This window comes from Taudactylus pleione, unplaced genomic scaffold (assembly GCF_031769625.1).
Source record: "Taudactylus pleione unplaced genomic scaffold, aTauple2 ptg000246l, whole genome shotgun sequence".
Taxonomy (NCBI): domain Eukaryota; kingdom Metazoa; phylum Chordata; class Amphibia; order Anura; family Myobatrachidae; genus Taudactylus; species Taudactylus pleione.
In genome coordinates, this window is record NW_028284648.1 from 214652 (window position 1) to 242198 (window position 27547).

Sequence of the window (27547 nt, forward strand, 5' to 3'; positions counted from 1 at the left end):
AAACTTCATTGGCAATACAGCTCACCACCTGCTCCAGAATAGACTCGAGTCCACCATCCACGATGCTCACCAGTAGTTACAAGGTGCAGCATGTTGGACCACGCTAGTCACAGGGGATCACTAAGCCACGCCCTAACACCTTTCATCAACAACTTTGTCTGACGACAAACTGTTGGTACCCAATTATCAACGAGATATAAGATACGGAGGAGAAGCTAAATATACCTTTATAGATGCTTTTGCACTTGCTTTAAAGTGCGTATGGCACATGTTACCCTCCAATAATCTTGGGAGTGGCACCCATCACCATAATTATAGATACACATTCGGGCTGCATTACTCTTTTTCATATATGAAAGGAATTATTACACAGTTTGTTATTGCTTATTTTCATGTTTATGAGCGTAAGAAGAAGAATATTGGACTGATAAAATTTTGTAATTTTGTGACACTAATATTCTATATAGACATTACTCATTTCTTTTCTCTCTGGATGGTGAATATACAGTACATCATCCATATGTAGAAATCAAACATATTTATAATAAAGTCATTTATTTACTATGTGAAAGTTTTGTAACACTGTCAGTGTCTTGCATACATGGCTACCTGCAAAAATGGTAGTTTACGTATTGATTCAACTCTGCGACTTTCAATGTGGGATAGACTTTTACAAAAATATAGCAGCAGGCTAACTTCACAATCATTGTCCGAGTTAAGACTGTTTAAGACAGGCAGTGTTTGGTAGTTCTCTCTCCTAATCAACATGGCAAAATATAATTTAGGGTGTACTTCAATTGTAACTTTTTTAACTTTTTCTCGTGAACTGATACCACTACAATGAGTTATAATTTAAAATAATTTCTATTATTGATGTTTCTCATTAATAACTTATACTGTATCTAATAGCATAATTTATACATTAAGGTAAATTACATACCCATTTAAACAACTGAAGAGACTACCAGTTCCTGTGACTGAAGGGGAAGGAGAGGCAGCGAAGGGCTTCTAGGAGAGGGGAAGCCGATACTGTGCTTTTGGACATAAAGATGGGCAGGAGATAGTTTTGAGATGAAAACAGCAGGACCGCGTAAGGTACTGAATGTGTGGTTTGAAATAGAGGGAGGAGTCAAGAATAAATACAAGACTGCGCACTTGCTGGCTAGAGTAGATAGTGGTGCTGTCAATAGATAATGAAATTTAGGAGTGAGGTTATTGGGGAGAGTGGGAAGATCATCAGTACAGTCTTAGATATATTAAGTTTAAGAAAGCGCTGGGACATCCTGGAGGAAATAGCAGAGAGACAGCTAGAGAGAGGGGGAAAGGTCAGGAGGGTAGATCTGAGTGTCATCAGCATAGAGATGATTTTGGAGACCAAAGGAGCTAGTGAGCTCTCCTAAAGAGAATGTATAAAGAGCTAAAAGAAGAGATCCGAGAACAGAACCTTGGGGGACACTTACTGGTAGAGGAGGTGGAGGAGAAGTGGAACCTTGAGAGGAGACAGAATGGTCAGACAGAGGTAGGTGATCTTATACAATAAGATCACCACTCTGTCAGTATCAAATCATTGTACTTTATTTACTAAAAAGACATTGAGACTAACCAACCATTTACTAAAGTGTGGTGTGAGCAAAGTTTTTCAGTGATTATTTTGGGGGTTTTGTAAAAGGCAAGATTTACTAAAGGCAACAGTGCTTGAAACTCGCCAGATATTCAGAGTTCACAAAATGCCTCCTTACACGTTGCTATCCTGAGTTTTGTTTCCTTATAAGTATATGTAAAGTGTGAGATTATAAAGATGCATTTTGGCCATCAGAAAAGAAGTGTTCTAGATGTGTATGATCATAAATGACTGATCTGACTTTATCAAGCAAAGAGGGAGATTCGATTTGCTGCAGGTTCCGTGCGCTATGCTTGCGCATTAACATTAAGAGCATTTTGTGGGTAATTTCATAAAGCCTGACCCTGATACCTGCGCAAGTCAGTTTATTGGCAAGTCGTGGATGTCTCATGTTAATTCTGCAATATGTGACCTATGTGAAGTACAAGAAAGAGTGGGGTAATTATCCGAAATCCCCCCAAAGAAGCTGCAAATAAGATAGTAGGCCAATGTAGGGGGCAATTAGTGGCCATAAGCAATGTATTGCAGGCAGTTAAATGGTGCCAAATGCTTGGTTTTTGGAACTTTTATAAATGATGGAAAAATGATCACCAGCAAGTGTATTCCAGCAAATAAAAATATTTTTTGTGTAAATATACTTAAATAATAAAATATCTCTATAGTAATTATTAAGTGTGTATATATAAGTTTTGAATGTTGTTAAAAAAAAATCTTGCAACTCCCATCTGCAATTTCAAAACCCCTTTCCCATCAATACAACACCTCAGCATACATGTCCCACATCATTTATCCCATTTTTCTGCTTGCTTTCTACATGTCTTTATTGGCCACATTTTCATATTTTAAAATCCTCTGAATACATTATTATTCATTGGGAGGGGTTTTCCAAGGGCGCTACACTGTGGGCCTGATTCAGACCCGCTCGCAAAAGCTTGAGCGCTCGCGAACGGGTCGATGGTGTGCTCTGCGCACATGCAGCTGCCACACTGCGCGTGCGCAAGCCCCGGAGCGAGAGAGAAATTCTCTCATTCCGTGGCTCTCTACAAAAGGGGTGGCTGTCGATATTGATTGACGGCTCGCCCCGTTTTGTAGGCGTGGCGGGGGGGGCTTCACAAACGGAGATGTTCCCATGCGAACCCTGCCGTATGTGGGCATCTCCAGTGACATCACCAGTGATCAAAAAATATGGTAGTTGCTCAATCAGCTTAATGATATACTACAGGTGCTTGAAAGGGCGGGGTTTACACTGAACTACAGAAAAAAAGGAATTTGCCCCCCAGCACACTGCAGCTAAATCAAAAGTACTTGAATCCTACATGATAATAGAAATTCAGAGGTATTCATTACATATATTTGCAGATATATGAATAAGCGTTGGGTCGACGTCAAGGCTCCTCTATACCAGCGTCCCTAACATTAAGGGGTTCACATCGCAAATGTATGTAACGAATACCTCTGAATTTCTATTATCATGTAGGATTCAAGTATTTTTGATTTAGCTGCAGTGTGCTGGGGGCAAATTCCTTTTTTTCTGTAGTTCAGTGTAAACCCTGCCCTTTACAAGCACCTGTAGTATATCATTAAGCTGATTGAGCAACTACCATATTTTTTGCTTGCAGTTTGGAGGCATGAAGGGAGTCAGCATTAGGAGGAGGTGCTGATCCTTATAGTGCCATGTGGAGGTTTTTTGGGGTACCTCCAAGGTAAGTTAGCTCTCAGCTCATACATGTACTGTTATCATGCAGTACACCAATTTGTAATTATATGACCCAGAGTGGGTGCTACTATTATGTAGCAATAATTATTTTGGGGTGAGCGTTTGGGAGTGGGGCCCCCGGGATTATTCTGGCTGGACCTTTCTCATGGCATCACCACTTAATTCACATAGAATATTTTTTCACTTCTCTAATCGTTTGTATATTATTTGTCATTTGAATTCTTTTACATTTCATTTACACTTATTGATTTATCTTTACACATCTATCCTTTCCACTTCACCATCACCTTTTTTCCCCTTTTCGTGTGATGCCCTGGGGATGGTCCTTGGCTGGAATTTTTTGGGGTGCCTTGCTTCTCTGATGTGAACCCCTTAATGTTAGGGATGCTGGTATAGAGGAGCCTTGACGTCGGCCCAGCGCTTATTCATATATTTGCAAATGTATGTAACGAATACCTCTGAATTTCTATTATCATGTAGGATTCAAGTATTTTTGATTTAGCTGCAGTGTGCTGGGGGGCAAATTCCTTTTTTTCTGTACATCACCAGTGATGTCAGTGGGAGAGCTTCCGGCTCTATTAAAGCCAGAAGCTCTCTGGGGCTTGCGGCCACGAGACCCTACCACAAGGATCTCGTCGCAAGCCCCGATGGTCGCGATGGTCTTGACCATCGTGACCATCATCCTGGCCGCTACCAATAGCTGTGGGTAGTCACCCACAGCTATGCGAGCGGCCAGGAGGCCGCACAAAAAAGAAAAAAAAAAAACCCTATTTCAGAGCGAGCGCTCTTTCAGAGCGTCCGGCTCTGAATCAGGGCCTGTGCCTGTCATTTTTACATTAAAGTAAGGCTACTTTTCACAGCCTGGAACTGGAAACTAAAATTTGCGTTACCTCCCATTGAGACCCGTGTTAACGCATTCTAAGTAGGGATGTGCAGGCTCGGATAGGTTCGAGTTTGCACTTTGAGTTCGGATTTTTCCCTCCAAAAAAACGGAACTCAGAAAGAGGCTAAACGTCATCTTACATGGACGAACATCATCATTCCTGGACTTTTGTCCAGGAATGATGATGTTCGTCCATGTAAGATGACGTTTTGCCTCTTTCTGAGTTCCGTTTTTTTGGAGGGAAAAATCCGAACTCAACGTGCAAACTCGAACCTATCCGAGCCTGCACATCCCTAATTCTAAGTGAATGGCAAAGAGTCAAGGACGCTGGTTTTTAACACACGTTAAACAATTTTCGGTCAACTCACCGCTAATTTAATCTCTCCATAGACATTAAAACTAAGCATTCATGAACAATATAAAATGTATATTGAAAATATGTTTGTGAATAGTTCCATGACCTTTAGTTTATTTTTATATTTCAGTAATCTATTTGTTTGACGCTGTATCGGGGAAGCCACTGGGAGATGGGAAGCCTTTTACACATAAGGTAAAGTAGCTGGTTTTATTGTATTTATACCAAACTAGTTCTCTATTTCTCTTGTCTTTACTGTAAGCTGTAGTTGAACTATATGTGATAGAGAGGAAAATAAATGAAAACAAGACATGATTTTCAGAAGTAGAGGTTAACTACTATATAACTAGTGCTTTGTCTCCTGCATGGATTTGTTCCAGCTGGACCACACACAGTTGTGAATTAAATTCCTTGGACAGTGAGCAATATGATGCTGCCACATGCCTTCTCTCAGTCTTATCTATAGGGAGCTGAGATTTTCTGCCGCTGACTAAGGGACAGAATCACACAAAGCTATTAAGCATGTTATAATGACATTAATAGGGCAACATGATCTCAGTCATTTTCATATTTTTTATATAACAGGCACAAAACAGCATTGCCAGTTAATGAAATAACTTCTTGTTATTATAAATTGCATTTGTTTTATACTATACAATGACACCATTATTATGAAGTACATTTTGGACACTAGTTACTAAGGGCCAAAGCAGTAGTTGCATTTTTTTCTTCTGAGAGCCCACTAATGTGAACATGTATATCTCTACAGTACTGTGAAATAGCGGAAAATGAGTCACAATTTGTGTTGCACATGTTTCCCCATACACCTATCCTCACATTGCACCAAATAGCCATGTTTGCAACATTGCAACTTAGCTGCACCATGCAACATTTTTCTTAAAGTGTGTGTCTTAATCTGCGACTTTATATAAATTCCTTTGTGGCAATTATACTAGTCGTAAGTACCATGGGTGTAACTCATCAGTGCAGCGGGTGCCCACTGCTGAGGGGGCCTGTCTTCATTTGTCTGTCCAATGTTTCTATGTGAGTTTCTTTGCCATTGGGCGGTACATGGGGCCCTTACATATGTTGCTATGGTTCCACAAATTACTAATTACGCAACTGCTAAGTACCTACTACACCATATCAAATTGTTATGCTTCTGAGACAAAAAATTCAGGAAAGAGTACGCAAGCAGGAGAATCGCTACCCATGGCAGAGGTGTCTAAGTAGCACCAGGCATCTCACTCCATATAATGTAATAAGGATGGATGTATGAGGACACATCTGTATAAACATCAAATATATGAGGTTGGTTGTACCTATGGGTATATATTGCATGTCCATGACAGTAGAATGCCACAGGGACACATTGGCAAAATGCATTGTGTAAGTGCTGCCATGTCCATCTACAGTAATCTGCCTACAGTTTCCTTTTTAGCACATCATCATGTGAAGTGTAGTGACAAGTGATAAAGGGTGAATGATGGGTAACAGTGGATAAGTGATGACACAAGGGACGAGTGAAGGTCTCTGTGTTTTCGTCTGTATATGGAGGACTGTATGTTGTTATTAGTAAATATCCTTTATATATGGCGTCACAAGGAGTCTGCAGCGTGTACATAAACAGAACCAGTATAAACAAAATAAGAAAAAGTGACTTAAGGTGCGTACACACAGTACGATTTCTATGAACGATAATGATATCGTTCAACGATATATCGTTCATATTCATTTTTATGCAGTGAACGACCAATGATGCGCGTTCCTGCATGAACAATAATGATATCTATGATCGTCCGCACATGCAGGCCAACTTGCACGACATTGTCAACTTTGCCTGTGCAGAGATGTGGCAGGATGGCTTCACTGAAAGATATCTTTCAAGTCATTGGTGGTACAGATCGTACCGTGTGTATGCAGCTTTACAGTACAAAACATTGCAGAGCATGGGCAATGTTTATACACGTTGCTGCAGCAGCAGGCATAATATCCAAATAGGCAGCAGGGCGGCAGAAGGTTTGGTGCCGTTGTTCGCAGTGGGGAGGAGATATTGGTATAAGTGAGAGAAGGAAAAGCACATGAGAAAAGAAGGCCCTGCTGATGAGAGCTCACAATATACAGGTGGAGGCTGAGACGTGGTCTAGGACTGTGTATTTGTGGCGCTCCAGATATTGACTTGGGAGATTGGTGATGAACTTTTGAAGGGACTGTTGGAAATTGATTACAATATTGAAGATTGGGCCTGGGTTCTAATCGTACTTGATTATTTTTTATCTGGTCTCCCTGTGAGATGCCAGAGGACCAGGTGGGAGGTGCGAGGGTGTGGTGCCATTTTAATTGCATCGTCACTGACCCGCCCATGTTGTACAATGTCATACTTTGCAGCGTGGGGCCACAATGACACAATTCAGTGCCAGTTATGTAATTTAGCCCCATATAGCCCACTGCCTTGGAAGGTGGATATCTGGGAGGCTGGACTACTCTCTCGGGAGTCTGATAGCTACCTGAAGTTCAGCAGACTCCCAGACATTCCAGGAGAGTAGGCATGTATGGTTCTGTTCATGACTTGTATTTAAAATTGGGTGGACTATGCTTGCATGGCAGTAAGGCAATTAAATTAGGTTGGTGCAAAATAGAACATTTGTAGCCATGCCGCCAAGCTTATCCATTTTTGTTTAGCTACACTTTACTTTCAAACCTCACTCTTTTCCCAAACTACTCCTGTAACTTTGTGATTCAAGTTTGTTTTTACACTCACCTGTGGATATTTTCAGTTAGACCTGTGATGTCTTATTTTACTGGTGACTAATGGTACATGGTATTGTCTGTGCATATTCTTTTCTCTTACTGTGTATATTATTTCATATGAACAAATTCTAAACTTAAAATTTTTTTACAAAATAACCACGCGATCGCAAGATGCATGCAGTTCTGCGCTAAGTTTGTGTCAGGCATACATTCGATACGTCAAAAATAACTCCTTTTCTCTCTCTCTTACTAAAATATGCTTACAGACATTGAAGAATGCACCTATCATCTTCAGCGGAATCAAAAGCTGTTAGCTAGTGCTGGTGACTGTTGCCATCAGCCAAGTGTAGTTTTCCAGCCCTTAGGCACCAGCATTTGAAGGTGCTTTGACAGCATATAGGCATCTCTGCATCTGTTATTATTATTATTATTATTACCAGTTATTTATATAGCGCACACATATTCCTCAGCGCTTTACAGAGAGAATATTTGGCCATTCACATCAGTCCCTGCCCCAGTGGAGCTTACAATCTGTATTCCCTACCACATGCGCACACACAGGTTAATTTTTGTGGGGAATCAATTAACCTACCAGTATATTTTTGGAGTGTGGGAGGAAACCGGAGTACCCGGAGGAAACCCACGCAAGCACAGGGAGAATATACAAACTCCACACAGTTAGGGCCAGGGTGGGAATTGAACCCATGACCTCATTGCTGTGAGGCAGTAATGCTAACCATTATACCGTTGCATACTTGCCCACTATACATCAATTTCCCTTAGACTCCCAAATTTCTAGGAGCCTGATAATGCAATTCACTACGAATTGCATCATAGTGGCTCCGCCTCCAGTGACGTATTGCTGAAATTTGTGGCAAAACCTACAATCCCAACACGCCCAGCTATAGTTTTCTCTCCCTCGCCAATGTTGGCAAGTATCATTTGTTTTCATAATTATGCAAAAGCCCATTACTGTACTGTGACTGTTGTTTCCCTATGCTGTGCCACCTCGCCACTTCCATGCAGATGCATGTGTTAGATGTGAACAAACTTGTTTTATAGGCATTCACAGAAGCAATTTTTGTATTTTGTACTTCACAAACTGGCATATGTCCAACTCGGTAACAATACCGATATCACATATTAAAGATAGGCTTGCACTGATTTATTCAAGAAACAGAGGGTTAATTTTGCTCACTGTCACGATTAGAAAAAAAATAGTCCTTTTAAAATTTGAAGTTAATGCTTTTCTTTAGACTTTATTATACCTGTGCCTCAGCAAGAGCCTTGCACATTAGTTTCTCGTTATGGCATCACTTTGTGGTCGTTGAAGCTGAGGGAGAAAAGCTACAACAATATCTATTGCAGTTTCCTACATTAAACCTGTAAAAAGTGACACTTGTGGAAACTTTTATCCTAACAAAATAGACGACAATGACTACATCCTTTAATGTTATGTTTAAATATAATTTATGCACAATTTTGATTGTTCTTTCCTAATGCTTTGCAGATTGAAGTTGTAGAGATTGCTCTGGACCAAGGAGGACTGGCAAATGAAAGGAAAGTTGCTTTTATTGATAAAAATCGAGATCTCTACATAAGTCCAGTTAGGAAGTTTGGGAAAGAACTGAGAGCTGTCAAAATTGGTATGTTTAGATAAATCACTGTGTATATGTATGTATGTATCTATATATATTATATAATAAGGGAAGGTGTGTGTCTAGTGCAAGTCAAGTAGAGGGATGCCGGGAGGCCCTGTCCCCTCCCAGCCCTTACTGGGCTGCCGAACACTGGAACCAGGGCTGCGCACAAACACACACAACATACTAACGAACACCTTCTGGTGTCTGCCAACTCCCACTCACGTACCTTTAACATGATCCACATCACCCTGCCGGGACACAGACACTGAAAGCATGTGCCCCCAGAATACACAGCAGCTTGCCTAAACCAAGCCTGTTCTCCTGAGGCCGTAACTAGGAGTGTGCGAGGGATGCCACCGCACAGAGCGCAGTTCCCTGCGGGTTCTCCCACGGCTTCTGCATCGCTTCAGACATGCACACCGCTGCCCTTACAGCCCCCCGGAGCATCCTGAGGATGGGTGTGTCTGTATAGATAATATAGATAGTTTAGTAACATAATTTGCAAAGAAGTTAGAATGCTATTACTTTTGTGAGCTTAATCCAGTGTATTCAAAGAAAAGAAATTAGTTAATTAAATAATCCTGAAAATGAAGCTAGACCCAGTGTGCCTTACTATCAGATTAAGGGTCAGTGGTTCATTATCCTGAGAGAAAGACACATTGGTACACAGTTAGACCTAAACCAATTGGACTGTGCTCCAATGTACACTTATGACTGTAAAAGTAGCCATTGCACATGCATAGACGTGCTGGAATGTACCACTTATGTGCTCTACGTACATGGCTCCCAATGTATTTGTTGCCTGGCTTAGCAGTAGTATGGTCTGTCATCAGTTTGTTTCTTCTGCTCTGCTTCTTTTATAGGTAGTATGGTTCATACTTTAGCCTGGAATGACATATCTAGCATATTGTGTGGAATTCAGGACAATCGTTTCACAGTCTGGTTCTATCCTAATGCAGCTTATGTAGATAAAGAATTGTTGCCAAAAACAGTTATTGAAAAAGATGGAAGGTATGTATTTTCATTGACAAATACTGTTAAAAGAACAACCTGTTAACTTTTTTATATTACTGTCCTATATCTATGGTCATATTGTAAGATTGCAAAAATTCCATGTCTGCATTTGAAAGGCTTACACGCTAAAGATGAATCATAATTCACTTTGATCACACAAGTAGATCACTTCTTCATTGCAGCCTATGGGGCGATTAAGAGTTACATACAGGCTGGCTGCAATTTGTCCCAACCTCAATTTTCATCGTACTCATTAATGATGTCATTTGTTTTTGATATGGTCCCTATCTGTCATTACTGGGCCACACATGCTACTGTAGATTTTAGGTTGTTAGGGATGGGCAAGAGCTGTGTTAGATGTATTATATTAGTGAGGGTATCCAGTTAACAAAGAAAGCAAGTAATATTTTATATGAACATGGTTAAACTGTGTTATTTTATCTATTTTTTTTTAGATTTTGCCCAGTTTAGTTAGTCTTTAAAGTTATTCTTGTTGCCTTTTGTCCTTTGCTGAAAAAGCTATCTACAGTACTTCAGTTTGTAATCTACAGTGCCTTGCAAAAGTATTCACTCCCCTTTGCAGTTTTCATGTTTTGTTGCCTCACAACTTGGAATTAAAATGGATTGGTTGAAGGTGTGCATCATTTCATTCACAGAACATTGTGAATCAAGCAACATTTAGGACAACATAACAGAAAACTTCAGCGTGCATAACTATTCACCCCCCTAAAGTCAGTACTTTGTCGAGCCACCGTTTGCGGCAATTACAGCTGTAAGTCGCTTTGGATAAGTCTCTATGAGCTTGCCACATCTTGCCCCTGGGATTTTTGTCCATTCCTCAAGGCAAAACTGCTCCAGCTCCTTTATGTTGGATGGTTTCCGCTTGTGAACAGCAATCTTCAAGTCTGACCACAGATTCTCAATTGGATTGAGATCTGGGCTTTGACTAGGCCATTCCAACACATTTAAATGTTTCCCCTTAAACCACTCGAGTGTTGCTTTAGCAGTATGCTCCGGGTCATTGTCCTGCTGGAAGGTGAACCTCCGTCCCAGTCTCAAATCACAGGCAGACTGGAACAGGTTTTGCTCAAGAATATCCCTGTATTTAGCACCATCGACTCAAATTAGTTTCCCAGTCCCTGCTGCTGAAAAACATCCCCACAGCATGATGCTGCCAGGGGCGCCGAGATGGAGGGGGGGGGTACAGTTTACCCGGGCTCCCAGAGGGGGCCCGGTCGGGGGCCCGGGTTCGGCGCCGCCCCCCCTCACTTCCTCCCTCCTCCCTCCCTCTGCAGCAGCCCAGCACACAGCGTGTGCTGCGCTGCAGTGGGAGATTGCTTGCGGCTGCTAAGAAGCAGCCACAGCAATCTCATATGTCTGAAGGGGGAAGCGATCACACTGATCGCGCCCCCCTCTAGCTTTGCTCCAGGCTGAGGGACTCACAACGCCCCCTCCCCGGCGCACAGCGCCACTGCAAAACAATATTTTATTTTTTCAAGGGGGTGTGGCCACGCCTCCCGCGAGTAGGCCACGCCCCCTCTTTACTGGGGCCCGGCATGGCTCTCTATGCCCCTGGATGCTGCCACCACCATGTTTCACTGTGGGGATGGCGTTCTATGAGTGATGGGATTTGTTGGGTGTGCGCCAGACATAGCGTTTTCCTTGGTGGCCAGAAAGTTCAATTTTATAGGGGTATTCAATATGGGTGCGATAACATCGTTTTTTGCGTTAATATCGCACTTTTTAAAGTTTTTGCGTTAATATCACTTGTTTTAGTTTTACACCGTATTCAATTTCAAAGACTTATCGCAGTTTTGAAAAGTCTTTGATAAAAAACGGTGATAACTTTTCACCATTGAATAGGTGTTGAAAAAAAGTGCAGATTTGGGGTTTAGGGGTGCAGGCTTAAAAAAAATAGCCTGCACCCCTGAGATTGACATCATTTAAAAAAGAACTGTGTCAAAAAAAGTTTAAAAAAAAATAGGGACACCCCAAAAAATTAATTTATAAATTGGGGTGCAAACAAAAAATTGGGAAAAAATTGTTAAACAATAGGAAATAGGTTCAGGGCTATTCTGCAAGTATGCCGCAGATGTTTTCTAGAATAGAATTATAGCGGCAGGTGCACAAATGCAGAATTTTTAAAAACTTACTTTAGGGACATCAAAATATGCTAGTACCCATTTTCATGTACCCCAAATTTGATGGGACCACTTAAAAAAACGAAAAAAATAACCTAAGTGCTCTTCTGCATCACTTCCTCAATGTCGGGAAAAAAACACCTGCTGCGGTTATTTAAAGCCCCGACTTTCAATTAAAGGCTAAAACGGGGGTACCCATAGTGTTCCCCCATGTTTTTACAACTTTAGGGGGGTCTTCCAATTATTTTAAGGAAAAATTCGTAACTTTACGCAAATCCAACTTCGGAGTTTCCCGTATTCGTTAATTTGATATTGAATACGGGGATAAGCGGGAGCGCGCACCATACCTTTACGCAGAAAAAAACTCCGATATGAAGCGTTAACTTCGCCAGGGAAGTTAACCTTTCATATTGAATACCCCTCTTAGTCTCATCTGACCAGAGCTCCTTCCTCCATACATTTGGGAGTCGCTCACATGCCTTTTTTGAAACTCAAATCGTGTCTTCTTATTTTTATCACTAAGTAATGGCTTTTTTTCTGGCCATTCTTCCATAAAGCCCAGCTCTATGGAGTGTACGGCTTATTGTGGTCACATGCACAGATACACCAGTCTCTGCTGTGGAACTCTGTAGCTCCTTCAGGGTTACCTATGGTCTCTATGCTGCTTCTCTGATTAATGCCCTCCTTGCCCGGTCTGTGAGTTTTTGTGGGCGTCCCTCTCTTGGAAGGTTTGTTGTGGTACCATGTTCTTTCCATTTGATGATGGATTTGATGGTGCTTCGGGGGATCATCAAAGATTTGGATATTATTTTATAACCCAACCTAGAATTGTGCTTCTCAACAACTTTGTCCCTGAGATGTTTGGAGAGCTCCTTGGTCTTCATGGTGTGATGCCTCTTGCTTAGTGGTGTTGCAGCCTCTGGGGCCTTTCAGAAAAGGTGCGTTCATACTGACAGATCATGTGACACTTAGCTTTCACATAGGTGGATTTAATTTCACAAATTATGTGACTTCTGAAGGTAATTGGTTGCACCAGAACATTTGAGGGGCTTCATAGCAAAGGGGGTGATTACATATGCACATGCCAATTTTCAGAATTTTATTTATAAAGATTCTTTTTTATATATATTTTTCTCATTTCACTTCACCAAATTAGACTATTTTGTGCAGATACATCACATAAAATTCAGATTACATAAATAAAGATTACAGGTTGTAATGTAACAATAAAGCTAAAAAGCCAAGGGGGTGAAGTCACTGTATATGATTCCCATTAAAGCACTAACAAATCTGTGTGCTCTGCAATAATGTTATGCTGGAGAGAGCTGCATCTGGAAAGCCCTGAACTCAGCCATATGACAAAGCTGCTGTGATTGCAACTATGGTACTTTTGTGAACTAGTTTTAAAAAGCAGTTATGCTTAGTGCCACAGTCATAGAAATAGTGTAATATTTGGTGACATGACATCTCTGTGTCTCTATTTCCTTCTGTGCTCGTCACAGGCTTTTCAAAGGCAATTTCTTAGTATGGGAGTGATGACCACAGCATATTATTTGCTAACAAAAGGAGTTGCTCCACTGCAAAGCATATGGAGAATTGCACCACCTGCTGGATTTAGAATGTTACAAGTATATTTTTCTTCACACTGACCTATTTTGGTTTCTTTACCACAAGCTGTGTACATTTGATCCACTGTATTCATCTGGCATACAGCCCGAGGCTGTGCTTCTTGTTGAAACAGTGTGGTTTAGCATTGGACAGTAAGCATTGTTGCATCATAGGGGCATATCCAATTTGGCGCAAGGTAAGAAACCTTGCGTCCCTCGTGCCCAATTTTGGATTACAGCAGGTATGCGCGGTTCCGATATCCAATGAAAAAAAGTGGTCACAGAGTTTTCAGCTCTGAAAACTCTGCGCCGCCTAAAAAATAAAATTACACTTACCTGCCCGGTGGTCTTCGTGGCTCCCGGTGGCCTCCCCTCCATCTTGGGGAGGAGGCTGCTGGGAGTACCAGAGACTGGTGGGAGGAGCAAGGGCTGCTTGGAGATGTAGTTCACCCACTGCCCGTTACAGGGATGGGGTCACACACATCGGGGGTCACTCACACACACTCATGCACACACATACTCACCGCTGCTGCAGGGGACCGGGTGCTGACACTGGAGGAAGAAGACAGCGCTGCGGAAGGTAAGTAATTAAGGACTAATTAAGCTGATTAGAAAATTCCAATTGTTTAATTTGTCCTCAGTGGGGGTGCCGCTGGGGTCTCAGAGCAAGTCCAGCTGATTTTTCCTATTAACGATTTTAGGAAAACTCAGACTTGCTCTGGAGATGCTCAAGAAAAAACCCTCCTGGCGCTTAAAATCTAAAAAATCCGCACCTGATTGAATAGCAAAAATCCCGCACCTGCAGGAAAACCTCGCAGGTGTGGGATTTTTGTTATTCTCACCCCCAATTGAATATGCCCCTTAGAAATACATCTACAGATGTATCCCCGTACGCTATTGCAGCACTTGCACCAAACAGCCCTGCTCTGCACGTCAGGACCTTGTGCCAAGTGTCTCTTTCACGTCTTAGGTGTTTTGCTGCGTCTGCAGTGCAAATAATATGCAAATTTAAGGAATAAAAAGTCGCTATACCACTCAGTGCTGCTCAGCGTCTCTCACCGCATGACGTATTAAGGCTATTTGATTGAGGACACATCTGTATGATGCATTTAATGAGAAGATATCACTTTATTTTATATACTTCCTATTCTTTTATCCAGTATGTTCCCCCATGGTGACAGAGGTGTGGTGTGATACTTAGAGATATGTCAGTCATACGAGGGGTGTGCAGTAAGTTTCCGGATGCACCAAAAGTATTATATTTACAAACAAAGTGAACGTTTCATCTTTTCAAATTATTTGCCAGAGGAGTCTATGCAAAGTTGCATGCATTCAAACTACTAGGTGAAGTAGCTGGACCAGTCCGAAGCAGGTATGTCTTCTACATGCTAGATGAGAGTCTCCAATATAGCTTCCGGTGACTCAATCAAATCCCACGCATCTTGTGCTTGATTTGTGGGAACACTAAGAAGTCGCAGGGGGCCAGGACTGGACTGTACGATGGATGACCAAGCTCCTGAATGCGTTCATGGGCCACAAAATCCACCACTGTCCTGGACTTGTGGGCAGGTGCATTGTTGTGATGAGAAGGGCTCCATGAGTGCAAGTTCTTGGACGGCCAGAAAAAGCGCTTCCAGCACTTGCTGTAGGCATTGGTTGGCACACCAGTGCTCAGTGACGGTGCACTGCTGCGCGAGTGGTTCGGTAGCTACCTGACCAGTCTTGGCCACAAAAACAGCCACCATCTTCTTGGCCATGATGCGCTCACATTGGGACTTTTGTGGTGGCGCACCTCCAACTGGGGTCCACTAGGCCAACTGTTATTGGGTCTTGGCGTCGAAACTGTAAATCCAGAATTCATCGCCACTGATGATCTGCCAGACAGAGTTTGAGCGATCACCATCAAACCTGGCCCGCATGTTGCGGCACCAAGTCACCGGAGCCTCCTTCTGCTCACTAGTCAGCTGACGGGGCACCCAGTATGCAGAAACCTTGCTCAGGCCAAGCTTTTCGTGGAGTTTAGAGCGAATGGATCCCGATGCGATGCCCATCTCCTTCTCTGACTGGGCATAGTCACTCTGGGTTCCTTCTGAATTCTTTAGTGTGCAGTGCTGCTTGTATACCAGTTCAGAGATTACAGTTCACAACCAAACAGTCAGACACTGTCTACGCACTCCACATCCGGAAACTTATTGCACACCCCTTGTACTAGAATACATTTCAGTCCATTATACACTATGTAGACAAAAGTGATTGGAGACTGACAACAAATGGATCAACAAGATTTTATTGACATCAGTACTTTGTAGGTCCATCATGTGCAGTGATTTCTGCAGACATCCTTTTTGGCAAAATGTCCACAGTTCCTGGACAACAGCAGGCGATATGTTTTGCCATTCCACCTTAAGTACAGTGACCAACAGTGAAACCTAAAGAAGGTCGAGTCGGAGTAGAATGCACCCGTCACTCTAAATTGTCCCAGAGGTTCTCAATGAGGTTAAGATCTGGAATCTGAGTTGGCCAGTCCATCTGTCCATCTGGGTTACCGAATTTTTTGTATACCAGTCCAGAATTATCCTGGAAACATGACAGGTGGCACTGTGGTCCTGATAAAAACATTTGTTGTTTCCATAGAACTGCAAGTGCATGGGCCTCCCTACCAAGTGTTCTTGTCGAAACCTCCACATTAGTGGCCAATTGGAACTCATGTGCAATGGTATGCATTTCGCTTGCACAGGGGTGTCCAATCACTTTTGTCTACATAGTGTATTTGGAATCTCCTTATATTTCTTCCTGGTAAATGGCTATATGAATAAAAATAGGTAACAGTCAGCTGGTCATAGCCTGGTTAGTGCACCTATGTTTATATCCTACAACAAGCCTGAAACACAGGTTATTGCTCAGAAACAATGGAAGGCAATGTCACTGGAACATAATGTTGTGACTCTATGCTCAATGACATGAAAACAAGTTGCTGGTGAAGTTATCTTGAAATCTAAATGCATTTTGCATCAGCTGAGAGTTGTGCATGCCTCTTTAGGTGGGGTCATATGCAGTCTCTTTGTACTGACAGATGTATTAGGCAGATTGGGATATCAAACTTGATTGCATTTATATTAGAACATTTCTGTCTTCTAACACTAAAAGCACAAGTAATAATCTGAATCTTTTTTGAGCAGAAAAATGGCAATTTTCTGTGCTGCTTGCAGACACTACTTTGCATTCAGATATGCATAGTATTCATGCTGATCTTTAATGAAATCTGGTTTCTTTTTCCCAGCGAGTATAGTAAATGTCCCCAAATTGTGAGTTTTGTTGGGAACACAGTGACAATCCGAAGAAGTGATGGCTCACTTGTCCACACTAACATCTCCCCGTATCCTGCAATTATTCATGACTATGTCAGTGCTTCTAAGTGGAATGAAGCTGTGAGGCTCTGTCGTTTCGTCAAGGTAAACTATTGTAATTGAATTTGTTAGGCAATCTGAGTTCATTTCAGATATAAACATACATTTCAGCATTTTTTTGCCTCTATCATTTCTATAATGGTTTGTTAGGGGTAATAGCAGAATCTTAAAGGAGCCAGGGAAATATACATCCTTTAAAATCATTAGAATGACTCGCAAATGTTTAGGCATCAACAATCATTAAGGTTCACTGGTTAGTAGTATGGTACTATAAAGGGTAAAAATAAATACTTGTATAAAACCATTATAACATACGTTTTCTGGATACAGAATGATACAAAATGGTAAATCAAAAATCTGCTACTCATATAAAGACAAAATATAAGCAATAATCCCACATTTGCACTTGTGTAACTTTTAGAACTGGGTTTTGTTATACATCACATTTGTTTGCATGCTTTTTTCTTTTCTGCATTACACATATAATCTCTGGGTGTACAGTATACATACAGCTTATTAGTCTTTTTGTGTTCTTTTGTTTTATGTTACACTAGCTTGTTCATCTATGTGACCTGTCACTCAGTTTAGCACCTCCTGTGGGCAGTTTCCATTCAGTGGATAGAGCTCTGCTCATATGGCCGTTTCAGTGATGCCCCTGGCAGTCCTACTAGCACCAGGCTGTTGTGTTGGTAGGAACAATGGATTTGGCTTGTACGAACATCTGCACTGCAGCAACATATGTTGAAATACAGACAAAGCCTTCTGCAGCTTCTCTTTTCTCTTGAATTGGTCCATTGAGAGCAATGGCCTCTTTTTGTTGCAACTTAGCAAATTTAAATGTGCAAACCCAGCATAAGGGCCAAGATGTATAAAACTTTATTTGTAGTAAAAGAGTTGGCACCAGCTGCAGCAACAAGGTATTGTTTTACTACAACTGCTTTTTAGTGTATAGAAAGCTTATTTTCTGTTTGATGGTTGCACTCATGCAATTTGCATTTATAGAGATATTTTAAATATTCTAAAACCAGGTGTTAATTATAACAGCTGTGGCTATATCCAGTTTGTTAAATGTCTGCATTATCCCCAAGTCTTTTCTGCATATTATAGTAAAATAGGGTCTATCCTTCTGGTAGTGAGTGATTTAGATCCTTTTAAGGGTAATATATTTGTTATATAGCATTGTTTGTTGCAGGTGCTTAGTTAAGTTACATAACACCGAAAAGCAGCAGTGCGTAAAATAATAACATTATTCCCAATTGAAATGCAATATCCACCTATAAGACATATAAAACATCCAAACCTGGTCTATACTTATATTTCTATTGTATTTCTAATACTACATAGAGATTATTACAGGATCTGTAGATGCTAATAATAAAGTCCCGGGAAAAGAACAAGAGTAGTGATACTGGGTGGTATAGTATGTGTATGTATGTATGTTTGTGTATATATATGTGTGTATATATATATATACAGTCAGGTCCATAAATATTGGGACATTGACAGAATTTTCATATTTTGTCCTCTATTCACCACCACAATGGCTTTGAAATGAAACAAACAAGATGTGATTTAACTGCAGACTTTCAGATTTAATTTGAGGGTAATTACATCCAAATCAGGTGAACGGTGTAAGAATTACAACAGTTTCTATATGTGCCTCCCACTTTTTAAGGGGCCAAAAGTAATGGGACAAACTAAACAATCATAAATCTAACTTTCACTTTTTAATACTTTGTTGCAAATCCTTTGCAGGCAATTACAGCCTGAAGTCTGGAACGCATAGACATCACCAGACGCTGGGTTTCATCCCTGGTGATGCTCTGCCAGGCCTCTACTGCAAATGTCTTCAGTTCCTGCTTGTTCTTGGGGCATTTTCCCTTCAGTTTTGTCTTCATCAAGTGAAATGCATGCTCAATCGGATTCAGGTCAGGGGATTGACTTGGCCATTGCATAACATTCCACTTTTTAGCCTTAAAAAACTCTTTGGTTGCTTTTGCAGTATGCTTCGGGTCATTGTCCTGTGAAGCGCCGTCCAATGAGTTCTGAAGCATTTGACTGAATATGAGCATATAATATTGCCTGAAACACTTCAGAATTCATTCTGCTGCTTTTGTCAGCAGTCACATCATCAATAAATACAAGGGAACCAGTTCCATTGGCAGCCATACATGCCCACGCCATGACACTACCACCACCATACTTCACTGATGAGGTGGTATGTTTTGGTTCATGAGCAGTTCCTTTCCTTCTCCATACTCTTCTCTTCCCATCACTCTGGAACAAGCTGATCTTTGTCTCATCTGTCCATAGGATGTTGTTCCAGAACTGTAATGGCTTTTTTAGATGTTGTTTGGCAAACTGTAGTCTGGTCTTCCTGTTTTTGAGGCTCACCAATGGTTTACATCTTGTGGTGAACCCTCTATTCACTCTTGTGAAGTCTTCTCTTGATTGTTGACTTTGACACATATACACCTACCTCCTGGAGGGTGTTCTTGATTTGGCCAACTGTTGTGAAGGGGTTTTTCTTCACCAGGGAAATAATTCTTCTGTCATCCACCACAGTTGTTTTCCGTGGTCTTCCGGGTCTTTTGGTGTTGCTGAGCTCTCCGGTGCGTTCTTTCTTTTTAAGAATGTTCCAAACAGTTGATTTGGCCACACCTAATGTTTTTGCTATCTCTCTGATGGGTTTGTTTTGATTTTTCAGCCTAATGATGGCTTGCTTCACTGATAGTGACAGCTATTTGGATCTCATATTGAGAGTCGACAGCAACTGATTCCAAATGCAAATGTCACACCTAGAATCAACTCCAGACTTTTTACCTGCTTAATTGATAATGAAATAATGAGGGAATAGCCCACACCTGTCCATGAAATCGCTTTCAAGTTGATAGTCCCATTACTTTTGGCCCCTTAAAAAGTGGGAGGTACATATAGAAACCGTTGTAATTCCTACACCGTTCACTTGATTTGGATGTAATTACCCTCAAATTAAATCTGAAAGTCTGCAGTTAAAGCACATCTTGGTTGTTTCATTTCAAAGCCATTGTGGTGGTGACTAGAGGCCAAAATATGAAAATTCTGTCAATGTCCCAATATTTATGCACCTGACTGTATATATGTGTGTGTGTGTATATATATATATATATATATATATATATATATATTATATGCACACATCAACACCCCTTCATTGTGTGTTTTCTATCCCTGCCCAGTTATTCCTTTACTCCTTCTTCCATTGCTACAGCTCTTTTTTTTGTACATTATCACTGTAGTGCCACGGATCTCCCATCTAATAAAGTGATAGTTCTTATAGCTATATTTTGCACAAACCTTCCATAAAAACTTGCTGTTGTGTTCTGGTGTATTTGTTAAAACTTTTTAATGGATGGTGCTGATTGGTTGCTTTTCATAGTGATTGGCCGGGAGAGGCAACGACTGCTACTCGCACTTCCAACCTTTCCTGGCTGTGTACTGGTGCAGTATGCATCATGCCGTGTGCTGCACAAAGTGGCGTTTAGGACCGTTATCTTCATCAATTATATAGTTTGGTTCCAATCTTCTTAAGAGTCTTTTTTTTATTTATTTTTTCCTCTGTGCCAATGAATCTAATAGAATGGCATTAAAAATAACATAGAATAGAATAGCTTATAGTATGTGTTAATTATTTTTCTATAACATTTTCTATACATTAAGTTTTTTCTAACCTTGTGTCACTGTTCTGTTGAAGTTACAAATCTGCTATATGATTCAATACACACAGGAGCAGTCCACATGGGCTTGTCTGGCAGCAATGGCTATTGCAAATAAAGAGATGTCAACAGCCGAGATTGCATATGCAGCAATTGGGGAAGTAAGGAGTCATTAATTATTCCTTTAAGCACTAGCACTATTTTGATGTATGTTTGTGTTTTCTGCAGCATCTTTTATTTTTCTTGCAGATTGACAAAGTTCAGTACATAAATTCAATTAAGGATCTGCCATCAAAAGATTCCAGATTGGCTCACATCCAGCTGTTTAGTGGGAACTTTCAAGAAGCTGAGGCCATTATCCTGCAGGCTGGCCTGACTTACCAAGCCATACAGCTCAACATCGACTCCTACAACTGGGAGAGGTAATACTCTCTGGGACTGTGGCATAACATACCATAGGTCATATCTCAGGCATGACATAAATGTTACCAGGAAAACAAATCTGGTAGGAACAGAGATACTCCTTGATTGGACTTTTTATTTTTCTTAAAGTTATACCTAGTAATCAAACATGTGCTTCTGCTAGTTGAAAAGCTTTCCCAAGTAGTGCTGGTCCCAATCCTGATCAGTTGTAATGCTATTTATATTCATGCTACCTTCATTGACTTCACATAGCCAACATATATCAAGGGAACTTGATAAGATACACTTACAGATTCATTACTCTCTTATTGTCGGCAATGATCAATTTTTAATTCAGACAGCCATAACTTATTGTTACTTTTTACTTTTTTGATCTCATGTTGCTGCCATCGGCAAAACCGTTTTACCATAATACTGCAAAGAAGGCGTTCTTATATGTTGTTTTTAAATCATAATTAGCAATACAGGGAAATATGAAAAAATGTCACTTTTTTATTTAGATTTTATTTATATTTTTGGCCCAGACATTAGTTTAAAACTTTGCAATAATGTATTTTATTTAGGGCCCTGGAGTTAGCTGTTAAACACAAGACACATGTCGATACGGTCTTGGCTTATCGGCAAAAGTATCTGGAAGACTTCAATAAAAAAGAAACTAACAAGAGTTTTCTGGAATATGCAAAAGGTGTAAGTAGATGTGTTCTTGGGTTTTTGCTCTCTTCACTGTCAGAAAGGGAAACTAAGATCTCTGGGATGTAGTTTATGCCTGTGCCGGATTCGCGACACCAGTCAGAATTCCGGCTCCAGTATCCCGATTGCCGGCATCCCGTCTGTAAGTAGTGGGGTTAGGGTTAGGTACTTGGAGGAGGGTTAGGGTTAGGCACTAGGGGGAGAGGTTAGGTTTAGGCTGTGATGGGGAGGGTTAGGTTTAGGCAGCGGGGAGGGAGAGTTGGGTCAAGGGTAGAGGTAGAGTTAGGGTACTTACGGACAGCTGTAGGTATCTTAACCCGGTCAGGATGCCGGGTTATGGGATTCTGAGCACCGGCATCCCATACCCAACTTAGATCTCTTTCAGATGAACACAGCACTTCTGTCGCTAACATATATTTGCACTAGATGAAACCATGATACAGATCTAGGGACAATGCTAATTCATTAGTATGAGCTATTCTTGTTTTATTTATAAAAGCAGTATAAGGAAGGGCCAGCTTTATATAACTGTAAAGTTTTAATTAGTTGAATCTCATGCATTACACTGTAGCAAAATAGTGTGCAAGCAGTGGGTCTTTAGCTCAGTACATTGGTTGTCAGCTATTCAATACATTATAATTGGAGCCACTTTAGTTGTGTTACTAGAATAATGGCAGACCGATACCGATATTTAGTATTTTGACATTCATATGGAAAAAGTTTGAGCCCTATAGCTGTAGCAAATAATTTTTCACCTTAAAATAGCCAGATTTAAGGAATACTTAGTTGAGCACTATGGGTTTTTTGGAGGACTGTGATTGGTATTTAAGCTGTGTAAATAACACAGTGTTGTCATCCATAGCAGCCAATTATTACCATTCCATAAATTATACTAGATAAATGACTGTTATAATCTGATTAAATGTTGTTGGTTAGACAACTGTGCACATATCACAGGTAGTGACTTTATACTTCTCAGTTTCCACAATCATTGTCACAGAAGAACATTCTCATAACTACAGTAATTAAGATTGAATGTAGACATAGTTAGTGACGTCATACTCATACCCCTTTCATTGTGATAACCTGACTGTTGTCACCTTGTGTTACTTTGTTCCAGCAATTCTTAAGTGTATTAAATAACACAGTTATCACTCCTTTTATCGTTTCCACTGATCTGGTCCCATTCCGATAGTCTTCCTGTGCCTTTCGAAGTAGTATAATTATATTTGCCACTTCTCACATTTATAATGCACTAATCTTATATCTTTAGAAATTCTGTTTTCCACTGCAGAATCCTGCTCCCAGCATTGGAAAGGTTATCTCTTTGATGTATGTTTAGTTCACTTTGCTGAATGCAACAAAGATCTGCTAACTATTGACTTTCCTGAAATACTCCCTCATGTCCCCCCACACACTCAGCTATGCCAGGACTTTCCCTGTCTCTACATTTCTGTCTTACTGTAATGCCATTTTACAGGAAGAAACATGTATATTATATATATATTATATATATATATATATATATATTAGCAACCAGTGTAATAAGCTGCTTCTCTTAATGAAAGCAACATGTATTCCACTGAAAGTTAAAACATTTATAAACATGAGTGTAATATTTATTGAAGGCTATGTTGTGTATGTTACCGCAGCAATATGGTCAACATTGTGAATTACAGGAAAAGTGTCATATCATGGATTTATTTCAGGCATTATGTTAAAAGCATTAACACATTGTCATATGTGATGTTAGTATGGGCTAAGCTGCCACCTTGATAGATATTTGCCTACGCTTCCTAATGTCTGGCAGCTCTTTAGGGCTCCAGAGAAAGAAGACCAGCCTGCCCGGAACTATTCACATTCCCAGAGAATTGGGCTGTCCGGGAGCAAGATTATGTGAGCCGTGTTATTGTGGCCCCGCCCCCTACTGCTCAACGCTGCCAAATGCAGCTTTGTAACCAGGGAGGCGCAATAATGTGATTCGCTGTGTCACACCCCTACAGGGGTCCCAGATTAAAAGTCAGCACGTATACCATGACATGATAAAAATGGGATGCGGTTAAGATACCGCCGTCCGGAATGCAGATTGTTGGAATACCGACGCTGGAAGCTCGACCAGGAGCTAAAGATAGGCGTCTAAATCCCGACACCTATCTTTAGCCTGACGCTGAAATCTCGACGCCCGGCATCCCGAACGAAGGTAACCCGGGGCTTTCTAGCTGTTGGCCGCGGGGGGGGGGGAGGGTTAGGTTTAGGTACCCCCCGGGGAGGGTTAGGCTAGGGGAGGGGAGGGGGTTAGGCTCCACTGGAGGGAGGTTAGGGTTAGGCACCCCCCTGGAGGGTTAAGTTTAGGGTGCGGGAAGGGGGGGGTTAGGGTTAGGCACCCCCCAGGTAGGTTAGGGTTAGGCACCACTAAGGGAGGGTTAGGGTACTTAACAACCCTAGTCGGGATCTTCACTGTTCGGGCTTCCAGCGTCTGTATTTGGAATAGATCCTGCCGCATTACATACCAATTCCGATAAAAATGTACATGATAGTAATGTGACAATTACATGCATTATTTTTAGATCCATTTCAGTTGACATGACAAAGCTTCTGTAACAAAGTACAAATAAACATGATAACCATAAAAAGCAGTGATATCAGGATTTCATCTGAAATCTGCACCCTAACAGTTCGTAGCGGTGCAGTATCAATCTTTTCTTATGTAAAGGTCCTAAAAAATTCAGAAATTTGTATGTAATACACTTCACAACCTTTCCATTTAGGCAGATTTGTTTTTCACCAGAATTTGAATTGGTCAATCCTAAAAACCTAACTATTTGTATTTCGGCCAATGTAGAAGTTTCTCAGATAATTTAGAGACAAAATGTTTGCATCAACTCTCAGTAACTTTGTTGTAATTTATTTTCTGTTTGCCTAGGTTGAAGTCGACTGGGACAAAATCAGAGCCAAAATTGAGATGGAACTTGTGAAGGAGAGAGAGCGAGCGTCCACAGGCCCATTAGGCCCCAACACCAGGAGCAGCCTTTCTATGCAGCACTGAAATAATCTTTCCTATCAATGAAGTATATTCATTTATTTAATCATAGGATATATTGTTCACAAATGTGCAACCATTTACACTCTGACATTTTTGTACAGTTTTGAAAATGAAAGTAAATATTTAGTTACCATTGGTTAGAGTGCCCTTTTGTGTATGTGCAAACTGCATAGCCCTGTGTTATTCATTAACTCCTCTAGTGGCACTTCAATATTTTATTATATCATTCTTTCTGTATTTCACTACAGTATATGGTTATATATATATATTTGCAACCATGGGCCAAAAGTCCTCTCCAAATTAGTACTCTTCGCTAGGGAGGTATTCCAGTAATAATATACATTTTAGCCCACTTTGTACATTTGAAATCGTATAGTGGAGACGGCCATTTTGCTTCACTAGGAACCTGTTATATGGCTGAGACACTGACCAATTTCATGAAACACTAGTTAATTCCTTTATTTATATGAATATTGGTTTTAATATGCTAATGGAATCTTCTGTCGGTTGCTATTACCCAAATGTATTTTTATAAAAAAGGAAAATTGCTAATAATGGGTGTCTCCTCTTGATTTACATATTACATGATTACATCCTGCTTTACTAATATATCTGCAAAGTGCATAAACAGAAAATAATAAGAAATGTAAGAAATTGTGAGCGTGTACTCAAGGGATGTCATATTCTTTTTAGTATTCACAATCACTTTAATATGTGCTGTACATCAGAAACAAATTCATATTTTATCAAATTGGATAGATTTGTAGTTCCTCGTACATGATAGCTATAGTGTAGGGCTGTATCAGGCTTTATCCACCCGAGGCCTCTCTGCTGCTTTGAAACTACATTTCCTGGTTGAGCATTGTCTGACCTGGCTGGTAGAGTGTTCCATAACATGTCCTGCTGTGCCTTACCTGACGCTGGATTGTGGGGGCGTACAGGAACACCCTTCCATGACATGTCCTGCTGTGCCTTACCTGACGCTGGCTTGTAGGGCATGCAGGAACATCCTTCCATTACATGTCTCGGCGTGCCTTGCCTGACGCTGGCTTGTAGGTGGTGCAGGAATACCCTTCCATTACATGTCCTGCTGTGCTTTACCTTACGCTGGCTTGTATTTGGTGCAGGAATACCCTTCCATTACATGTCCTGCTGTGCCTTACCTGACGCTGGCTTGTAGGGCATGCAGGAACATCCTTCCATTACATGTCCTGCTGTGCCTTACCTGACGCTGGCTTGTATTTGGTGCAGGAACATCCTTCCATTACATGTCCTGCTGTGCCTTACCTGACACTGGCTTGTAGGGCATGCAGGAACATACTTCCATTACATGTCCCGGTGTGGCTTGCCTGACACTGGCTGGTAGGATGCGTAGAAACACCCTTCCATTCTACATGTCTCGGCGTGCCTTGCCTAACGGTGGTTTGTAAGGTGTGCAGGAATACCCTTCCATTACATGTCTCGGCGTGCCTTGCCTAACGGTGGTTTGTAAGGTGTGCAGGAATACCCTTCCATTACATGTCCGGTGTGGCTTGCCTTGTACTGGCTGCTAGGGTGTTCAGGAACACCGTTCCACAACAGCAGATAGCCTACTATTGGTATAACAATTATCAGGTATGGGTGTCTAATGTTATTCTATAAACACCTTTATTAGTGGGAAAAAAGTGTCTTCATATGCTCGTATGTATTGCATTGTCTAATTCATTCACGTTCTATTATGCTTTTTCATATACTGTAATATGGATATCTGGATTAAAACTGCATGCTATGCATAGTTTCTTGAAACCATTAATAGTACATGTAAAAACCTGTGAAGGCCTATTATTTATTATGTATATTTTATACTTGGAATATTTGTATAATGTTTTAAATAAAATACATATGTAAAAGGTTTCAGCCACATTGTTTCAAAGCACAGACGCCTGCCAAGTGTGTTTCAGGTTGCACAGCCACTTCTCAGGCCTTGGTACTGCACCTGTCTTTGAGGATTTGCTGGTTATGTCTAAAAATGTTCATGGTGAAGGACTGACTTTAAGGTCCAACCTACTAACACTTTAGGACAGCTTAGTTTTTTATTTATTTTTTTAAAAAGCTACTCCGTTTACCTGTACTGTATAAAAATCAGTGGTTTTCAACTCAAATAAAAGGTCATGTTTTCAGGATTTTTGTCAGTGACCCAGCAATATAGGTCAACTCGTCTGTGCATGACGAAAAAAATCCCCAAAAACTGTTTTGGGAGTACTTGAGGACTGGAGTTGAGAACCACGGTCTTAAATGATTCATCTGAGTAAGAAGTGTTTGGATTAACCCTAGTGTCACTTATTTATATATGTATTACATTGGTGATCATACACCTTCATATGAGGTTTTCTTTAAAAGTGCAACCATAAGATGCAAACACTTTCCATTACACACTGATGTGACTAGTCTTTGGCTTTTCAGAGCTGGAGGGAAAAATCCAGTATATTTGTAGAAAGACCAATGCTATGCCACCTCCATCAAAGCATGTAACACCATGGTAAAACAACCTCTCCACCTTTTTTTCTCTTTTACATCA

At 40.8% G+C, this 27547-nt stretch overlaps 1 protein-coding gene across 4 annotated transcripts in view; it reads left to right on the forward strand.

Moving 5' to 3' along the window:
* IFT80 (intraflagellar transport 80) overlaps positions 1 to 26834 on the forward strand; it is a 90696-nt gene extending 63862 nt beyond the window's left edge. For all 4 annotated transcript variants that reach the window (XM_088479819.1, XM_088479821.1, XM_088479820.1 and 1 more), the window contains exons 13-20: positions 4707 to 4771; positions 8838 to 8973; positions 9834 to 9981; positions 17013 to 17184; positions 20906 to 20995; positions 21084 to 21256; positions 21821 to 21944; positions 24871 to 26834. In XM_088479819.1, the coding sequence (XP_088335945.1) occupies positions 4707 to 4771; positions 8838 to 8973; positions 9834 to 9981; positions 17013 to 17184; positions 20906 to 20995; positions 21084 to 21256; positions 21821 to 21944; positions 24871 to 24993 (1031 nt within the window). In that variant the 3' untranslated portion in view covers positions 24994 to 26834. The remainder of the gene's footprint in view (positions 1 to 4706; positions 4772 to 8837; positions 8974 to 9833; positions 9982 to 17012; positions 17185 to 20905; positions 20996 to 21083; positions 21257 to 21820; positions 21945 to 24870) is intronic.
* Positions 26835 to 27547: the final 713 nt, after the last annotated feature.